General features: G+C 44.8%; 1 protein-coding gene across 1 annotated transcript in view; it reads right to left on the bottom strand.

Moving 5' to 3' along the window:
- Positions 1 to 700: 700 nt before the first annotated feature.
- COLEC12 (collectin subfamily member 12) overlaps positions 701 to 19,013 on the bottom strand; it is a 139,594-nt gene continuing 121,281 nt past the window's right edge. The window contains exons 4-10 of the mRNA XM_005300367.5: positions 15,160 to 15,258; positions 9,928 to 10,974; positions 5,865 to 6,353; positions 5,309 to 5,445; positions 4,014 to 4,123; positions 2,007 to 2,152; positions 701 to 843 (exon numbers count right to left, since the gene is read on the bottom strand). Of these exons, the coding sequence (XP_005300424.1) occupies positions 839 to 843; positions 2,007 to 2,152; positions 4,014 to 4,123; positions 5,309 to 5,445; positions 5,865 to 6,353; positions 9,928 to 10,974; positions 15,160 to 15,258 (2,033 nt within the window). The 3' untranslated portion in view covers positions 701 to 838. The remainder of the gene's footprint in view (positions 844 to 2,006; positions 2,153 to 4,013; positions 4,124 to 5,308; positions 5,446 to 5,864; positions 6,354 to 9,927; positions 10,975 to 15,159; positions 15,259 to 19,013) is intronic.

Below are 19,013 nucleotides of genomic sequence, written 5' to 3'. Positions count from 1 at the left end.
TATAGTACAGCAGTGCATTGATGGTTCACTGTGATTATGGCTATCATGAATATCTAGTCCCTGATCTATTTAGCGGTTACTCACTCAGAGTAGACTTGCATAAAAATACTATCTAAAATCAGCTTCAAAGTTATTTAACCAGAGTGGTTCATCTGGGAAAAAACTGGAAAATATTTTTCTATAGCTGAGCAGAGCTAAGTCTGACAACAGCCTGAATTATTATTAGTACCCTTACTGTTTTCTTTGGCCCCTGTGTACTATATTTGTTAAAAAAAAAAAAAGACAATAAAAAAGAACAAATGTAAAAAGCAAATATTTTGTACAAAAATACAAAGTTTTAAAAGCTCTTAAAAGTATATTCCATATTATCGATAAGAACTTGACTATATATATATTTATATAAAATCTATATACTATATGTGTGTATCTGTATAATTTTCCTATATTTGGGATTTTAGCAAATGAAATGTACTGTTTACACTGTAGCTTTATACGTATTTCCTATAGCTCAATGACCAAGAGTCTTACTCAGACTGCTATATTTCATGTGTTTTAAGACAAAACTTGTACACTTGTATGGTCACTGGTTGACAAAAATATGTCACTGATTCAGTCCAATTGCATTTCCAATAAATGCATTGTGCTGTGGGTCCAGAATCCTTGAATAATCACAAGATGGCAAAGACGAGTTGTGGCTGAATTCTTTTTTCTTTTTTTGCATTAAACCAGTTTTCAGTGCTTCCTTTTCAATTTTGTTAGGAGATGATGAAGTCCCATGGGATTTTTTAGTAATTTGTATTTGTGTCTGTAAATTCACAGCCTATTACAATCCAGGTGCCTAGGCTACAGTGAGAGAAAGAAAGAAGGAACACAGGTGAAAGGCTTGTAAAGGTAAAACAAATTATCAGCAAAGAGGTTTATTGAATTCAAAGAATCTTGGAAAATTTTATCATATGAGTCTAGGTTTTCAAGAAACAGAACTTTTTAAAATATGACCCATATTCAGATATTGTACACCTCCAACAACTAATATTTTCAAAACCTAAAGTTCTGCTAACATAATGCATATTTATCTAGGAAGAAAAGAGAATTCTATGCACAAGCAATTCCTCAATCTGCACAAACAGATGTGAATTATGCACCTGAAGGGTGTACATATGTTTTTTGTAGACGCTGCCTAAGAGCCAGTATCTGAAAAGTTTGAATCCAGCTGGGAGTTTCTACCACATCCTATGAAATTCTACCTATGTATTGGCAATCATAGCAGTCAGGCATTCATGACACACACAAATTCTGAAAAAAGCTTTTAAACAATTAATGTTTCTGGCACACTGTAAAATAGTTTCTTTAAACAAGGTAATCATCAGAACAAAAATATTATGGGCCAGATCTGAGCTCTAGCAATGATCATGGAGCAGAGCCCTAAAAAGCTCTGTGGCACAAAAGAATCCTATTGTGAGTGTATCCCTAGATCTAGAAAGAGACTCTGTAGTACCTATGTGTCTGCTCAGTAAAACAGGCAGTTGGTGATTCCACCCTGCCCAGCTGCAATTATGTGACACAGAGCTGTCAGCTAGAGAACTTGGACAGGGCCCACACTCCCCTCCAGCAGTCAGAGTGGGTGGGTGGGAGTTAAGGAGAGAGGCCCAGCAGTTGCCGAAGACTTCCCAGCAGCAGGGACTCCTCACGCTTGTTGGGGCTAGATCTGTGTAGAGCGGTTACAGGTGATAGTTTTCATTTGTGAGAAGCCTATCCTCCCTGTAAAGCACTCCACAGCATCTGTACACACCTTGGGCACCCAAAATATACTGCTGGGGAGGGTCACATGACTGCTCTTGTGGCTTCCCTGTACTTCCCCATCAGAAAGTCATTTTTTTGCGACGAAGCAAAGAAATCTGTAGGAGACATGAATTCTGCGCATGCGCAGTGGCGCAGAATTCCCCCAGGACTAAATCATGGCTCTTTGTGGCTATGATGGAACTCTTTTAATTGAATCCTTAGCTTACCTTTGTCCATGTCTTTTTCACAAATAAAACTGTTAACATCTTCACATTGAAAGTCATTCCAGAGCCCAGCAGAGATTAATCCAGCACAATCTTCCCCTGGCCCTTGCCCAGTACTCCAGTTATCAGGCTGCCCACTTTTCCAGTTTCTTTCAACAAAATAAGAAGTAGATGTTAAATGGCATCACATGATAGTTTTCCATGCACAACAAAAGAGATTAGCAAAAAGTATCATGAGATCTGCTCTGAACTGGAAATACACTCTTTAACAAACATTACATGACTCTTACTAAAAATGGAAAACAGAGACGGGAATCTACTCCGCCTTTGTCTGTCAAGGCTTAAAGCTTAAAATTAGACCAATGAACTCTATTTTGGTTTGCGGATGTACATGCAAGTGTGATGAGAGTACATGCCATATGCACATGGCACCATTCCTCCACTGTGTCTGTCTACTTCATTCTTATCAGCAGATGGTACTGAAACATCCAAGATTCTGCCTAAGGGATTCTTGTATATTTCAGTACCTTGCCTGCTAAAAAGAACACAAAAGGGAACAGAGGAGAAAGGTGGCAAAATATGCACCTGTAATTGCAAAGAAACTGAGATCCTGTCTTGATCATGATGGGCCTCTCCAGCTGCAAAGCAGGGATTTGTCTATCTTTCAGACCTCAGTTTGGATGGAAAATTAATTTTCAGACTCATAAGGAATTTTTAAAAGTTGGCTTAATTTGGAGGCCAGTGAAACTTGACTCAGTACTTAGTGCCCTTGCTTGGTGGAGCAAAACTCTCAATTCTGTTTTCATTTAATAAATGAGATGTGCTTCCAGTCTCAAAACAAAAGCTCGGTTTTCTTAAAAATACAGGGTGTTGAACAGAAGCTTGTGGTTGCTGGCTGAAATGGTGCCATAAGCAGCTAAATAACATGCCTGCCTGATACAGAGGGTCTGACCAAGCGTCTGGGAAGAAACTCAGACTTCCAGAAATAATGAATCACTTTCAGTGACAGACAGTTCTGAGGTCACTAGAGGACACTTTAAAAGCACAGCACAAGAGAAATCTTCAGTGACACCGGCCATAGGTTTGCTGTAGCCATCTGAAGTTGAGAGAGGTGTAAGGAATGGTGTCCCTAGCCTCTGTTTGTCAGAGGGTGGAGATGGATGGCAGGAGAGAGATCACTTGATCATTGCCTGTTAGGTCCACTCCCTCTGGGGCACCTGGCATTGGCCACTGTTGGTAGACAGGATACTGGGCTAGATGGACCTTTGGTCTGACCCGGTACAGCTGTTCTTATGTTCTTACGAGGTATAATGGTAGGATTCACCAAAACCAAATCTTTTTTCCATGTTCTCATGAAAGTGGCCACAAATTAGACACCTGCAAATCATTTATAACAAATACAATGGATTTAGCCTGTTTTTCTGGTGCGCTGCATGCTGAGATTTATAGTCTCTGTGGTCCACTCCACTGTATTAAAATTAGGGTGGCTGTAACCTGCTCTATTTAATACCAATTTGGTGCATCCCTTGGATTCGTGGCTACCTGCCAATGCAGCCCTCAGCTTGCCAAAGTTTGGACATTCTTGCTTTATACCTTCTCCTTCTGTTTGGGTTTTATCTAATAGTCCTTTCATTTTTAGTACGAATGAGCTCTCTATTTATGCCCAGTTGTAATGCAAATGAGGAAAATTTAAACCAAGACCAAAAAGCTGCCTGGGCTTTCCACCCCCACCTTGTAAAAACACTGGCAAGCAGTATCATGCTGCACGGTTGTATGATTCTTTCATTCAATATTCAATTTTCCATTTTCCTTCTGGCAAGGAGATAAAGCCTTGTGCATGGAGAAAGGAAGGGGGTAGGAAAAACAATATTCAGTAACACTTCCAGATAAAGTATTGCTTCACTGGCATCCACTAACTCATCTCTAGATACTGCAGCTCTCTAGTAAAGTGGCGGCAAGAACAGTAGCACTCTGCAGAAAATAAACAACATGGTTCTTTTCAACACATACGTGTACTCTGGTAAGGTTCCATCCAGCCATCTCCACGCATTCTCTTGCTCTGAATCTGTGAGCCCAATCCAGAAGTTGCCTTTCCCAGCAATCTGTCTTTTTATCCATTGCTGCGAGTGAAAGAAATCTGTGATTGCATTTTTCTGTTTCTCAGAGCACACAATTACTTGCTTTGTGTAGATTTTGCTTTTAGAAGATAGAATAAGAACAGTGTTCTTCTCCTTCCCATTCCCAATGCTCAACCACCATGCTTCCTTGTTGGTTACCTCTTCCTTCTAATTTTGGGTCTTACCCTCCTTTGTTCTTACTCCTGTGTATACTACTCACACTTCTGGTAGTGAGTGCAGTAATCTAAGGGTACTTTGGTAATTATTTCTCCCTCTTGTCACCGAAGAATGCTCTCTCCTGAAAGGGTTCCTTACTGGCTGGAACTTCCTTCCTTCCCTCCCGCAAAGATAGACCTTAATTTGTAACAACATCTGAGATGGTACTTATGGTTCACTCCAGAGCTAATCTGTAGTACTCCTGCTTTATGAGGGATCACCATTGCTAATGTACAAATGATTATGGAAGGTTTATGCAGCTCTAGATGTGTTTTAGGGCCTGATTCTTCAAACTTGACTGACAAAAAAAGCACTATTTGTCTGTAAGTAAAAACAAAAAGGCACTAGACTCAATGGCACTATTTGTCTGTGAGTAAGAACTCCCCATGAAAACTGGGCGGTTGGAAGGCCACCACCAATAGTATTTTTTTAACTAAGAAAAAGAATATGCAGTTATTACACCACTCCTGCATGGCAGGGGTATGTCTGGCTACCAAACAATTATACCACATAAAATGCCAGGTATGGTTTTTATTCATTATCACTGCTCTGCCCAAGGAAGCCTTAATAGACTTTATTTAAGATCATACTAAAGACTTAAGTTGTCTATCTTAAAGACTGAATTTAAAAATAACTATTTGCAACACGGAAAAAAATGTGTTTCAGATAATAGGCCTCTAACAATGGGCCTGATTCTGAAAGGGGCTGAGCACCCACAACTCCCATTGAATTTACTGGAAGTGGCAGATGTTCAGCAATTTCAGGATCAGGCCCATTGCCTCCTATGTTGCTCTTTTTCACAATAAGTGCTGAGCAGACATGGGAGTACAGCGTTCTGAATGGGGTAACTTGGTGTTTTCATTTCACCATATGAATCCATGATGTTCTCAGCTTCCCTATTGCTGTGTAGTTTCCAGACTCAAAATACCTTCAAACCTTATAGCTTTCAGAACAGCAGGTGATGTTTTTTACCTGCTCCTCTTTGTTGTTTATGAAAACCAGATGTGAGGACTTCTCGTCACAGAAAACTTTTGCATCTTCAAAAATTTCTCTTTCAGATGAAAAGTAGTAGCATTTTTCTGTAAAGTTCTTCCAGTGAGCAGAACAACCTGTGACATGAAACCCTGCTGTTAAACTGGGGATTTCAAACTGTCCTACAGTATGGTGGCATCTTAAATACTTAGGTGCTGAGTCAATGAATATGCACATATCAGAAATCTGCACCAGATGCAGAATATAACTTAACCTGCATGTCCAGAGAACTGCTCATTACTCATTGCTTTGCTGCCATCTCTTTAGAGATGAGGCATTTTAATCAAACTCCATAGCAGCTGAAAGAAGTCAGGGAGACACAGCTTTGCTAGGTAAGCTGGAGTTCCACACTAAGAATCTTTGAGAATTAGTGTGTCTTAGCAAAAGATAAGAGATTAACATTAGCCCACTATCATGGTGGCAGGTGCACTAAAAATGGCTACTTGGGCAGATGGGCATGTAAGTAGAAAAGTAGGTGGGTGAGTAGATAGCTTACCATTAGCCTCAGGTATTGATGTTGGCTCACTTTTCAGGGCCATAGGCATCCCTGGACCTGGTGGCCCAGGCGGCCCAGGCGGCCCAGGTGGCCCAGGCATCCCTGGTATGCCAGGCAGACCAGGCAATCCTCGAGGTCCAGGTACCCCAGGCTCTCCAACAGTTCCTTGCAATCCTTGAAATCCAGGTGGACCTGGTGGACCCGGAGGACCATCTTTGCCAGGTGGTCCTGGTGGTCCAGGGTCTCCATTAGGTCCTGGCAAACCAGTCTTGCCAGTAGAACCTCTCTGACCTTTGGAGCCAGGTGATCCTCTTGAACCTTTACCACCTTTTTCTCCTGGTGGCCCGACTGGCCCAACTGGGCCCTTTTCACCGGCAGGTCCTGGTGGCCCTGGCTCACCTTTTTCTCCTTTTTGCCCTTTTAGGCCAGTGAGACCAAAAGGCCCTTGGGGTCCCCTCTCACCTTTAGGTCCCCTTGGACCTGGAGGGCCTGAAACAATTTAAACATGCAGAGGAGAGAAACAAAAAACAGGAAGAGTATTCAATATACCTGAGATTAAAAACGTTGGACATTCAATACACTACAAGTAGTAATAGAGCCCAAGCTACTCAAGTAGCCAATGTAAAAATACAGTTGATTTAGAAAAAGGAGGTGAATCTCTTCACAATCATTAGTTATATGTTATTTCTTATTGAACCTCCTCAAGACACTTGATGCTGTAGAGGACACGGAAGAAAACATGCCAGACAGGATTTTTAATTTACATTAAAAAGACACATAGTACCCCAGATGATCAGATGAGCCTCAGATCTCAAAGAGATACGGTTATCATTTGTTTTCTAAAAGTTGTGTTATGTGTTTTTTGTCTTTGGTGGATTGACACTGTTGAGCTTCATGGCAGCCTTAAGAAGGGATTTGAATGAAAAGAAAGAGCGATAGTTTGGGACACAAGAATAAAGGTTTTTTAATTGGAAGGAGCAGCATGAAAGAAGGGGTAAAGACAATAGTGAAAGGGGTTGGCAAAAAGGATATTTAGGAGGGCAGTTTGGAGGAGATTAGCAGTCTGTATGTGGGTGTGGGGGGATGTAGTAAGGAAATGAGATCTGGAACATGGTGGGGGGGGGAGCAGAACTGTACAGGGCTTAAAGGTGAAGATCTCTCTCCATTTTTAATAGCAGCCAAAGCAGCAGCCATTGTGGATCACAGGCCCCTGAAATATGAGGCTTACTGCACCATGATTTCCCCCTAATTCAATCTTTCCCATCTTATCCTTTCACTCTTCCTTCTGTTTTCTTTCTTCTTCTACTCCCCCTTTGTTATGTTCTTTCTCCCTTTCTTCTATTCTCCCTGTTGTTTCCAACCACACCTCTCCTTTCACTCTAACAGCAAGATGTAGTCAGTGAGAGCGGCGCTGTCTTGGTGTGGAACCTGTAGGGTTACCATACATCCTCTTTTTCCCGGACATGTCCGGCTTTTCGGCACTCAAACCCCCGTCCGGGGGGAATTGCCAAAAAGCCGAACATGTCCGGGAAAATGGCGGCTCTGCTCCTCCCCTGACTCTTCGGCTCTGTTTAAGAGCCGAGCTGCCCGAGCGCTATGGGCTTCAGGCAGCCCCCTTGCCTCCGGACCCCAGCCGCTGGCTGGGCACTTCCCCTCCCGGGCTCCGGCGGCGCAGGGTCCGGAGGCATGGGGGCTGCCCGAAGCCGGTAGCGCTGGGGCAGCTCGGCTCTTAAACAGAGCCGAAGAGTCGGGGAGGAGCAGAGCCACCGCGGCCGGAGGCTCTGCTCCTCCCCTGACTCTTCGGCTCTGTTTAAGAGCCGGGCTGCCCGAGCGCTACTGGCTTTGGGCAGCCCCCATGCCTCCGGACCCTGCGCCGCCGGAGCCTGGGAGGGGAAGTGCCCGGCTGGGGGCGCAGAGTCCGGAGGCAAGGGGGCTGCCTGAAGCCCAAGCGCTACCGGCTTCACGGTTTGCCGGGCAGCCTCCAGACCCTGCGCCCCCGGCTGGGCGCTTCCCCTCCCGGGCTCCAGCTGCGCTGGGGAAGCGCTGGCCGGGGCGCAGGGTCTGGGGGCTGCCCGGCAAACCGTGAAGCCGGTAGCGCTCGGGCAGCCCTTTCCGTGTGGCTGGGAGTGGGAGGGAGGAGGGGGCGGAGTTAGGGCGGGGAAGGAGCGGAGTTGGGGCGGGGCTGGGAGTGGGGAAATGGGCGGGGCCAGGACCCGTGGAGGGTCCTCTTTTTTTATTTAATAGATATGGTAACCTTAGTAGTGAGAAATAAGCCAACTGGAAGGTTAATGGAAAGACTACAGAATGCTATCTGCCTATTGGATATTCATAGAAGGACAGCGCACCAGTCATAGCAGGAGAGGTCTTCCATATTTGATCATTAAAGCAGGTTTGGATTCTGTTCATGGATAAGCACATCTCAGTAAATTTTAAATTCTTTTTTTTCAAAATCTATCCCATTTAATCTCCATCAAGGATAAGCTCCTAACATGTCTCTGAAAATGGAGGCAACTACTTCTGTGTGAAATGAGACCAGGTAAGAAAGGTGCTCTGGACTCACATGCATCATGGACCGTGCTTGTATCTATTCTGAGGGAAGGTTTTATTTCTGTGACCAGTAGAGTTGCCAATTTTGGTTGGACGTATTCCTGGAGGTTTCATCACATAAAGATTAATATTTAATTCCTGGAAACTCCAGGACAATCCTGGAGGGTTGGCAGCCCTAGTGATCAGGGTTCAAGACCTGGCTCAAATCAGGTCAGCAATATGGAGTATTTACTTCATTTAGAAGAATACTTGGCTTGGAAGACAAAAAAAAGAAGAAGAAAAAAGAAAAGAAAAAAACTCAACAACTTTGCGTGTATATTTACTTCTGAAGAAAATAAAGTATCCTTTGATGAAAAGAAACCGGAGGTTTCCCAGCCTGCTCCCAGCTGGCTTAAAACAAAATAGTTTTACTTTTTCACTAAGGGCAACCTCTCTGGGAATGATCCAGTTTTGTATTGTTCAGCTATTTCCTCCTTAGCAGGGATTGGTTTCTTGAGGTTTCCACCCACTCCACAACTATTATGGCTTACTTTAGACCAGTGTTTCTCAACCCATGTCCCAATCTGCACACAGCTGCAGCCCATGTGACATCCTCAGGACCATACAGGTAGTATATATATTGTGTCAATGTGGCTCATATAACACAGAGAGAGCTGTATATGTGGCCCACAATGGTAAAGAGGTTAAGAACCACTGCTTTAGACGATAGTTCAAAAGCAGACCCAACAGTCAGACTAAAATTTAACCAACCTAGAACTTTCTTTCACAATGTTCCAATTTCAGGCCAGTAAAGGAGGGAAGGGAATATTGGGTGGAAAAATTTAAACCAAACTTACATCTCCCAGGTTTAGGATTAGATAATGAAACAGATAAGGTCTCTGTCCCGGCATAAATTGGAAAAAGGACTTTCATAAAATGAAAAACTAATTTTTTTTATTAAAGGTTAAACTAAGGATCCCTTTCTCTGGCAACGATGCAGGGAGAAGCCAAAGTCCCGGACAGCACATTCCAAAGAGAGTAGGTGATAACACCTGTGTTCTCCTGGTCAATGTTTCCTTTCTTAGGGCTAGATTTTACCAGAGGTGCTGTCAAGCACATTAGAGGGGTTATGCAGCAGCCAAAGCCCTGGTCACAGGGCCAACAGGAAGGGCTGGGCAGGCCAGGCCAGGCCTGGTGTGGTGTGTGGGAAGTGCAGGACTGGAAGAGTCGCATTGTGCAAATCCTCTGGACCTTCACCTTGCAACAGGGCAGCAGGAGCTCTGAGAACTACCACAATCTTATAGCAGTCACACAGTTGCTTTGCTGCTGCTCCTTGGACAACATGGGGAGTGTTCTTTCTCCCCATTCCCTCACAAACTACATCTCTGCCAAGCTCAGCTATTCAGGCTTTGTTCAAGAGGAGATAATTTAACCCATAATAAAAAAAAGTTGAAGTATTTTGGTTTTATTTAAAGCAAGTAAAACCCATATGTTGCTATGAGGTACAACTTGAGGTATAGACAGAAATTCATCTTACCTTGCAGTATTGTGAAGTTCTTGATGAGCTGACCATGTTTGGAATCTACCAGCTTCATTTCTTCCATAATTAGTGATAAATTTGCAACTTCAATATCTAATCTTGATCTCATCACATCCTGTTGCATCCTGAGAGATGTAGAATCTAAACGAATATTGGCTAGCGTGTTGTTCATAAAAGTCAGGTCATCTGTGTGTCTACTTAAGGTGTCTGTACAAGTTGTCCTGACCTCATTGAGATTGCTAGTCAGTGTCCGCAGATGATGCGCAGTATAGCTGATGTTGCTAATGATATTGACTATATCTGTCTCAAAGAGCTGAAAGCGCTCTTCTAGCTGGTTAAACTTGGCAGAAGTTCTGTTCTCATAATCTTTATGATGCTCCTGCAGATCCTTAAGATTTTGTTCATTGGCTTGTGCAACTGTGGTGATGTTCTCCATTTGCCCACTGAATGAGCTAAGTTGACTGTTCATGTCTTCAAGTGTATCATTATTAGCTTTGGCCAATGCTGAGTTGTTGACTGCTAACATCTGTAAATTTTGCACTTTCTCCTTAAGCCAATCAGTGTCCTTTCGTGCTTGAAGGACAACCTGTTGCAGATTTTGAAAGTCATTCTTGATTCTTTGGATAGCCTGACTTGTATCATCCACAGACCTCTGCAAAACACTGATAAGATTTCTTTGTTGAACTTGTGTCAGATTTAAGTTGTTTAGATTCATGATGACCACATTATGAGAATGCATTTGGCTTTGCAAATTTGTTTGGATATTACTTGTGTCTTGTTGGAGATTGTTGATATAGCCAGTGTATGCTTGGAGAGTTTTATTGACGCTGATGATCATGAAAGAGTTGCTATCCAAGACACCTTTCATTTGGCTCTGCCTGTCATCTAATACATTTCCAGAATCTTGTAGCTTCTCCAGTGTATCCTTGTTTTTGGTGGTTTTCTCTGCAATCTCCTGAAGCTGCTGGCGAAGAGCCAGAATGTCAGATCTGAAGCTAGAAAGTTCTTTGTTAGTGCTCATATCTTTTTGTCCAGTTTGGTCATCTATTAAAGAGGGAAATTTTTAAAAGCATTAGCTTTGTTTGATTTATTTTAAGCACAATATAAAAAGACTCTTTCCTGCACTGTAAATGCTGTATCTAAGAGTGATGAGGCAATTAAAGCATTCACTTGGTGAAACATTCTATTGTCACTTTTCTAAAAACAGATGCTGTAGGATCTAATTCTGCCCCCAGACACATGAACTTAACTGCTGTTGAAGCCAATGGAATGTGACCCTTTGTCTTGCCCAGTAGAATAGAATGATGGTTCTATTGTCACTACTGTTTATATATCTTAATTTAAACATGATTGTTTTACTTTCTTTTAAAAATTAACTTTTAGAGAGAGTGGTGAATAGGTGTAGTCTAGTACTGCTACTGTACTGAAGAAAAAATTGGATGATTAAGTAGAGTTCAATAAGTTGAAGGGGTACAAATAAGTAAGTAGCTGATGGTCCTTTCTGGAGTAAGGCAGAGCAGGCTCAATCCCAGGCCTGCAGAGCTGCCAGGTAGTGGGCACCACCCTGTTGCTACCTAGCAGCAGCTATAACTAGCTTATGCTCCACCACCCATGACCTGCTGTGGATACAGGCCAAGGATCCAGGATCCTTCCAGCTCAAGTGCCACTTCTTGCTTGTCAGGCATATCCCAAATTCCTCACAGTGCTGCTCACTATCCATGCTTGCCTCCAGCTATGCCCTAGGGTTATCACCTTTGAAATGCAGCCCCCCCCCAAAAAACCCCCAGCAATCCACCCCCCAACAAGGCAAGCCTGCCCAGCTGCAAGCCCTAACCACAAGGAAACTCCTCAACCCCTTCTCCTTCCCCGCCCCTCAACAACCTCTTATAGTATCTAGAGAGATAACACATAGATAAGATTGATAACGTCATTTTCTTACTTAAACTGTGGAAGTGGGAACACTGTGAGCATCTTTAGCTGGACACAAAAACTTTTAACATTAGAAATCCCAGTGTATTGTGATGATATTGGAAATCTTTAGACGCACGTAAAAAAAAAAAAACCAACCCACCCCCCCCAACAACAAAACAAAACAAAAAAACCCACCCCCAGCAGATAAAATTATTTTTCTGGCAACTGGCAAATCTGCTAAAAAAACAGCCAGGCTGGTCAAATACCGGCCAGGTGGTAATCCTTCTATGGCCCCCATACACCCCTACAATCCTATGACCTGTCCCACTGTGATGGAGTGTTTATACCACACAAGGCCTGAGTAAGTAAAAAGGACCAGTTAACCCTGTGATGGCTGCACCAGGAGGAGTCAGGACTGATAAGATCTAATTGATGAATCCCAGCTGGGCAGGGGCAGGCTGAGGCGGTATAAAACCAGGAAGTGGCAAGGAAGAAGCGGGTTGCAGGAAGAAATACTGTAGTCACTTCCTGTAGAGGAGGTGTGTTAGTAAAGAGATGAGGGGGCGATCTAAGGGGAGAGAAAACCCTGGGATTATGCCTCAGACTACAGACTTTGGCAAGAGCCTGGAAAGCGTGAAATGGCAACAGGGAGCCCAGGAAGCTCCAATGGTTACCCAGAGAGGGGCAAAGCTAGAGAAAAAAGGTAGGAAGGAGCCCAGGCAAACAGTAACAGGGTCAGGGATGGCTTAGGCTGTGGTTACTAGACATACAGTTCTTGGGCTGGAATCTGGAGTAGAGGGTTGGCCTGGGTTCCCCTACCAGCCACTGGGAAAGAGGGAGCAATTGAGTCCAGCAGGAGAGAGACTGGATGAGCAACAAAATAAGTCTGGTTGAGAGCTAATCCCCAGCTGTAGCAACGAGGAGGTGCCAGAGTGGTGAGTAGTAAACCATCTGACCCTCACATTTTCCCTGTGCCAACCCCACCATGACCCTGCTCCCCGCAACTCCCCTCCTAGAACCCCCTTGCTAATATGCCCCACAGATATTGCCCCCAGGTTTTTTTAAATGTTTAAACTTTTAAAACTTTTTAAATGGGAGTTGACTTAAATAGGAATTGATAGGGCTAATCACCCCTTATATCTGGCCCATATGATACATACTACAGAGTACAAACAATGCTTAGAAATGAATTTGATCACAACAGTTCCAGACTACGATTAACTTAAATCACAGAATAACAGAAGGATGTATGTGCTTTTAGCTGTAACATTCCCTTCCAATGAACTCACCACTGCAAACACAGGACTTTGAATGACTTCATTAACATACAATTTATGGACATCTTTTATTGAGAAGCCATTAGAGTTTTTTTATGACTGAACTGCAAACTAAAGAGCTTTCCTAGCAGCAAGGACCTCACTTAATATTCTGTAAATATCTATAAAACCTTTCCAGATCCATGGGTCCTACACATGCCTATGGCAACGTGTAGTGTACCTCATCCAGTGCACTAAATGCTCCAATACTACGTAGGTGAAACCAGACAATCACTACACTCTCAAATGAACTCACAAAGGACAATGATAAAAGAAAAAAACACCACATCAACTGTGGATGAACACTTTTCACAAATCAATTACTCTATATCGGACCTCAGTCCTCATCCTCAGAGGAAACCTGCCCAACACTTTCAAAAGATGAGCCTGGGAGCTTAAATTCATAACTTTGCTAGACACTAAAAATCATGGTTTTAAAAAAGAGACAGGATTTATATCTTATTACAACAATCTGTAACCCACTAATCTCCCATTTTTGTCCTATGACTATAGGGCTACGTCACTTTGAATGGTCCCTTAGTTTAGCATAAATAAACATATTCTGTCTGTTCAACCTTGTATTTAGATGTGCAATCTGAGTACCTTTCCCAGACGTGAAGAGCTCTGTGTTGCTCAAAAGCTTCTCTCTCTCACCAAGAGAAGTTAATCCATTAAAAGATATTACCTCACCCATCTTGTCTCCCTATAAAACTAACAACCTATTTCAAGCAGTAAATATATATATCATCTTTTTAATGAATATCTGGAGCTTCCTTTTCAGTGGTGCAGAGGAGGAAGGCTAGAAATGTACAGTGAAGAAAATATTTTCGACACCACTTATCTCTTCTTTTCTTCAAAGTTGGGAGCGTGATATCACGTGGGAGATCTACATTCATAACTGCATGACTTGCACTTCCCATGATGACTGACAGTGCTCAGAGTGGTTTGAAAAAAGTGTGTATCGGGTCTCATCACCCCCGCCCCCATCTGCCTGTCCCCCTGCTCAGCAACTAACTCTGCCCCCTCGGCCTCAAATCGATCCTGTCTCTGTGGTCCCCACATCAGCTCTGCCCCGCTACGGCTCTCCCCTCGTCCCCCATCAGTTCTGTATCCCCTGTAGTTCCTGGGGTTCTTCACCCCCACTTCCAGGCCTGAAGGGGGCTGCAGTAGAGTCCCCTCTCTCACCATTCCCAGGCTGGGTATTGCAGGGAGAAAAGTAGAGGAGCCATCCTGTTGCTCATAGAAGGGGAAGGGGGAAGAGGAAACACAGCTACTCTGAGCTGCTTGACTCTTTCTGCTCTTCCCCCTCCCCCACTCCTCCTGGGAGAATGATGTTGGATTGCTAAGGGAGTTGGGAAGAGCTCTCCCTGCTTCCAGCAGCCAATCAGGGGTCTGTCTCCCTGTCTCTTCCCCTCCCCACCCCCAGGCAGTATTAAAACTGTGCCCTTCAGCAACCTGGCTTGCTTTTTAGAAGTCTTATTTCCCGGGTCTGTGACCTGTTTCCACCCAGCACACTTCAAGCACTAATAACTGATGAAGTTCATCTCCTACAAGTTATATTTTTGCCTCTGAGGTGAGGGTTAAACATATGTTATTGTTTGAACATCTCTCAGCATGGACTCCAGATTTGGAACTTATCTGCTAAACAACATCAGCTCAAAGATTACTGGGTGGGTGAAGACTTTCGTTCAATAGTCTCTTCTTTTGTCCATCAATGTTTGCATCACTTTACAGCTCTGATTCAGAAAATCATTCCTATTCAGGACAGCTTGTAAGCACATCCTGAAGTCCCTTTGATTTCAACGTGGTTTCAGTGGGAATTCAGGATGTGATTAAGAGCTGTCCTGAATCTGGAACTAAAACTTAAGATGGAATGGATATGCAGGTACCTTGGCCACCTGTTCAGACAGACCTGTGGAGATCAGATCAACTCCCACAATAATACCACACAAGGACATGCAGATAGGATGCCTTATCTGGCATTTGGCTATGTGAAGATTACCTAATTTCTTCAGACCACTCTCCACTTCTGTGAGTTTCTCAGTGTATCTTCTGTGGGATGTCTCCATGCCACCTGTAACGTTGTCCATTTTTTCTACAACTGGAAAATTGAGAACAGTGTTAACAGGCATTTACATGTGTAATTTTTGTAGGTATCGTGAGAAGTTCCAACTATGAGATATGGTATAAGTAATGACGTTTTTATAGCAAGTTATCTAGAAGAACAGTAAACAAGAGTATAGTAAATAATGAAAAATACAAAATATTTGGGGTCAAGCATAGAAAATACTTAAAAACAAACAAACAATTACCTTGCTTTCCACTTAACTCCAGAGTTAAAGTACACTGCATAATGTCAGAACGGTGTGTTCTCTTCTGCTCATATGACTGTGTACTCTGCTAAGAAGTTAACCACTATGCTTCAACCAAATACTTATTTTGATAATAAACAAATTCATCTCGTGAAGATTCTTCTGAGTCTTCCTCTTCAATCAATTATTTATAATATTTAACTACTAAAGGTGCCTCATTGTCTAATGAAGGTATACTGTATGCTTGAGGCTTGTTACCTCGCTAGCAGCAGACTCCCTCTCACTCTCCTGTGGGCCACTTCCATTTAGATGGACCAAGTAATTTTCTGATCCTTTTAATCATTATGAACTGCATCCTAACTATTAAGTGTGGAGGCTATAGAACCTATATAAAGTGCTGATCTTAAATAATGTCTTCTGAAAAGTGACAGAGCTTTGAAACCTCTTGCTAACAACATAAGGACATTTAATTAAACAATGGTTTTTAAATAATTCTGATTTGCTAGGGTTTAAACTATGGTCATTCTGCCCAGCCTGGACTTATGGCTGTTCCTGATTTGCTCTTGGCTTGGGGAGGTTTGAGTTGTTTTTCTGGCAGTTACACATTCTGTTGCTTTTCATGGCAACAGTATGGGTACGGAAGAAGGAGAGAGCCAGAAATGAAGTGTTCCAGAAGGCTAAGTGCTAAATATGTATTTATAAATTGTTACAAGCAAAGGAGGAAATTGAATGCTTCAGATGCTAGATTCTGCCTTGATAGGGTTGCCAACTTTCTAACTGCACAAAACTGAACACCCATGCCCTGCCCCTGCCCCGAGGCCCCACCCCTTCTCCAAGGCCCTACCCCCACTTACTCCATTCCCCCACTCTCACTCACTTTCACTGGGCTGGGGCAGGGGATTGGGGTGCAGGAGGGGGTGAGGGCTCTGGCTAGGGGTGCTGGCTCCAGGGTGGGGCCAGAAATGAGGGGTTCAGGGTGTGGGAAGCGGCTCTGGGCTGGGGCAGGGGGTTAGGGTGTGGGAGAGTGTGAGGGCTCAGGCTGGGAATGCGGGCTCCGGGGTGGGAACAGGGATGAGGGGTTTGGGGTGCGGGAGGGGGCTATGGGCTTGGGCAGGAGTTGGGGTTCAGGAGGGAGTGTGGGGTGCAGGCTCCAGGAGGGTTTTTGTGTGCAGGATGGGGCTACGGGCTGGGGCAGAGGGTTGGGGTGCAGGAGGAAGTGTGGGGTGCAGGGTCCAGGAGGGAGTTTGGGTGCATGAGGGGGCTCAGGGCAGGGGCAGGGAGTTGAGGTGCGGGAGGGGGTGAGGGCTCTAGGAGGGAGTTTGGGTGCATGAGGGGGCTCAGGACAGGGGCAGGGAGTTGAGGTGCGGGAGGGGGTGAGGGCTCTGGGAGGGAGTTAGGATGCAGGAGGGGGTTCTCACCTAGGGCAGTAGGTTGGGGTGCGGGAGGGGGATTTGGGGTTTGGCTCTGGCCAGGCAGCACTTACCTCAGGGGGCTCCCGGAAGCGGACGGTATGTCCGGCTCCTATGCGGAGGGGTCAGGGGGCTCTGCACACTGCCCGTGCCCACAGACACCGTCCCTGCAGCTCCCATTGGCCACAGTTCCTGGCCAATGGGAGCTGCGGACCTGGCGCTCGGAGCGGGGGCACTGCATGGAGCCCCCTGTTGCTACTCCTGTGCCTAGGATCCGGACATGCTGGCCACTTCCGGGAGCTGCGCAGAGCCAGGGCAGGCAGGGAGATTGCCTTAGCTCTACTGCGCCGCTGACCAGACTTTAGGCGGCTCAGTCAGCGGTGCTGACTGGAGCTGCCAGGGTCCTTTTTCAACCAGGTATTCCAGTTGAAAACCGGATGCCTGGCAACCCTATGGCTTGACCTTCAAGTCCATGTCCATTTTCAGTTTGGTGTCTGTGTATTCAAATCACAGCTAAGACCAGAAGGTTCTGTCCTATACCCAGATTATTTAGCCTCTGGGCAGAGAGGATCTGCACCACTCCACGAGGGGTTCCAGAAGACATTGTGCTGCATTGTGTCACTCCTCCAGCCCCCTCGCATGCAGAAGAAGAGGTGCTGCACCACGCCTTTGGATGAGCCAGTGTGGAGGTAGAGGACAAAGCCATACCCCTGCTTCCTCCCTATGCCTTTCCACTCTCTTTGGGGTGATTTGTAGCTTGGCAGGAACTACAAAAGAGCAGTCCCTGTGTTCCCCCAAGCACAAGTGGGGGGGACCCTTGTACTGGGCGTGTAACTTCATGAGCTCTCCTCCTACTCTTTGCACTCATGCAAAGGTCATACACAACCTGGCACTTTAATTTGTGGCAGCCAAGGGGTCCTTGTCCCTTTATTAATCTTCCATCTTATTTTTTTGAAGATACATACATATATATAGCAGGATTTTCATGGGTCCATGCTGCTTCAAAAACATAAACCGAACAGACAGCTAGGGCTACATTCATCTCTGGGCTAACTACACTGAAGTCAGGGATTACTTTGGCCCTGTCACAGAGTGATAGCAATCAGCGCCTGAACCAGCACTCTGATCACTATTTAACCAGTTAGGGTCCGGGGGAGGGCCTCATTACAGAGAGGAATTCCTGATTACCAGATCGGGTTGGGGCTGGGTAGCTAATTTACAAGGAGCCAGGATAAAAGAGCACAGGAAATGGATGGGGAGGAGAAGTAGAAGAGAGGGAGGCTAGTAGAGCCCGACAAAAGGGAGTTTTCTGGAATTTATAGGAGAGCAAGCCCGGGTGCAGGAACAACTACTACAAAGTGTGGTGAGTCCTGCGGTGGGGACTGGCAGTCAGGTGCAGGGGGTAGGCCTCTGCAAGATGGGCCCTACAGATGACCCTGACTTGGTTTTGGTTATGTCTGAGAGAGCGACTATGGGGGCAGGATGGGATAAGAAAATCTGGGCCCTACAGCCAGCCCCCTATTTAACGGGGTCAGGCAGCCTACATAGCTTTTGTGATGAGCAGGCAAGGAACTACAAACTGGTAAAAGCGACTAGCCTGGACTGGGTGGCGTTTAGACTGAAAGATACCGGCAAAAATTTCAAGTTGCAAGATGGACTGGGGGATTACAGACCCAGGCATTTGCCCACAAACTGACAGTGGGCCACTCGTTAGCAGAGGCTGGACATCCAAAATGTGACAGATATTATGGATGCTGTTGTTCTTGAGTCTCCTGGATAATACCCAGAGATGGATCAGGCAGCATCAACTTGTCACCCAAGATGCAGCAGTTAAACTTGTAGAGGAGGACATTCCCTTAGGGGGTTGGCAGTTTAAGGGTCTGGATACAGGGGAGGAAGGCCAGAGAATCTACATCCAGAGAGGGCACCAAAAAGGAGATGGAAGAGCCCAAGAAAACATAGACAGGGTCTTGAGCAATTGTGTGGGTGGAAGGGACATATGAAAAGAGACTGCCCATATATGGATTGTAGGTTTACAGAATTCTGTGTTTGGACTGGGCCTCTCAGGGAGGGATTAAAAAGGAAGTTAATGACCACTTCTGTAATGCTGGGGATAAGGTATCAAAGGGGTCTGG

Source organism: Chrysemys picta, chromosome 2 (genome assembly GCF_011386835.1).
Source record: "Chrysemys picta bellii isolate R12L10 chromosome 2, ASM1138683v2, whole genome shotgun sequence".
Classification (NCBI taxonomy): domain Eukaryota; kingdom Metazoa; phylum Chordata; order Testudines; family Emydidae; genus Chrysemys; species Chrysemys picta.
Note: the sequence above shows the minus strand (reverse complement) of the source record. Positions and strands in the feature narration are given on the sequence as shown.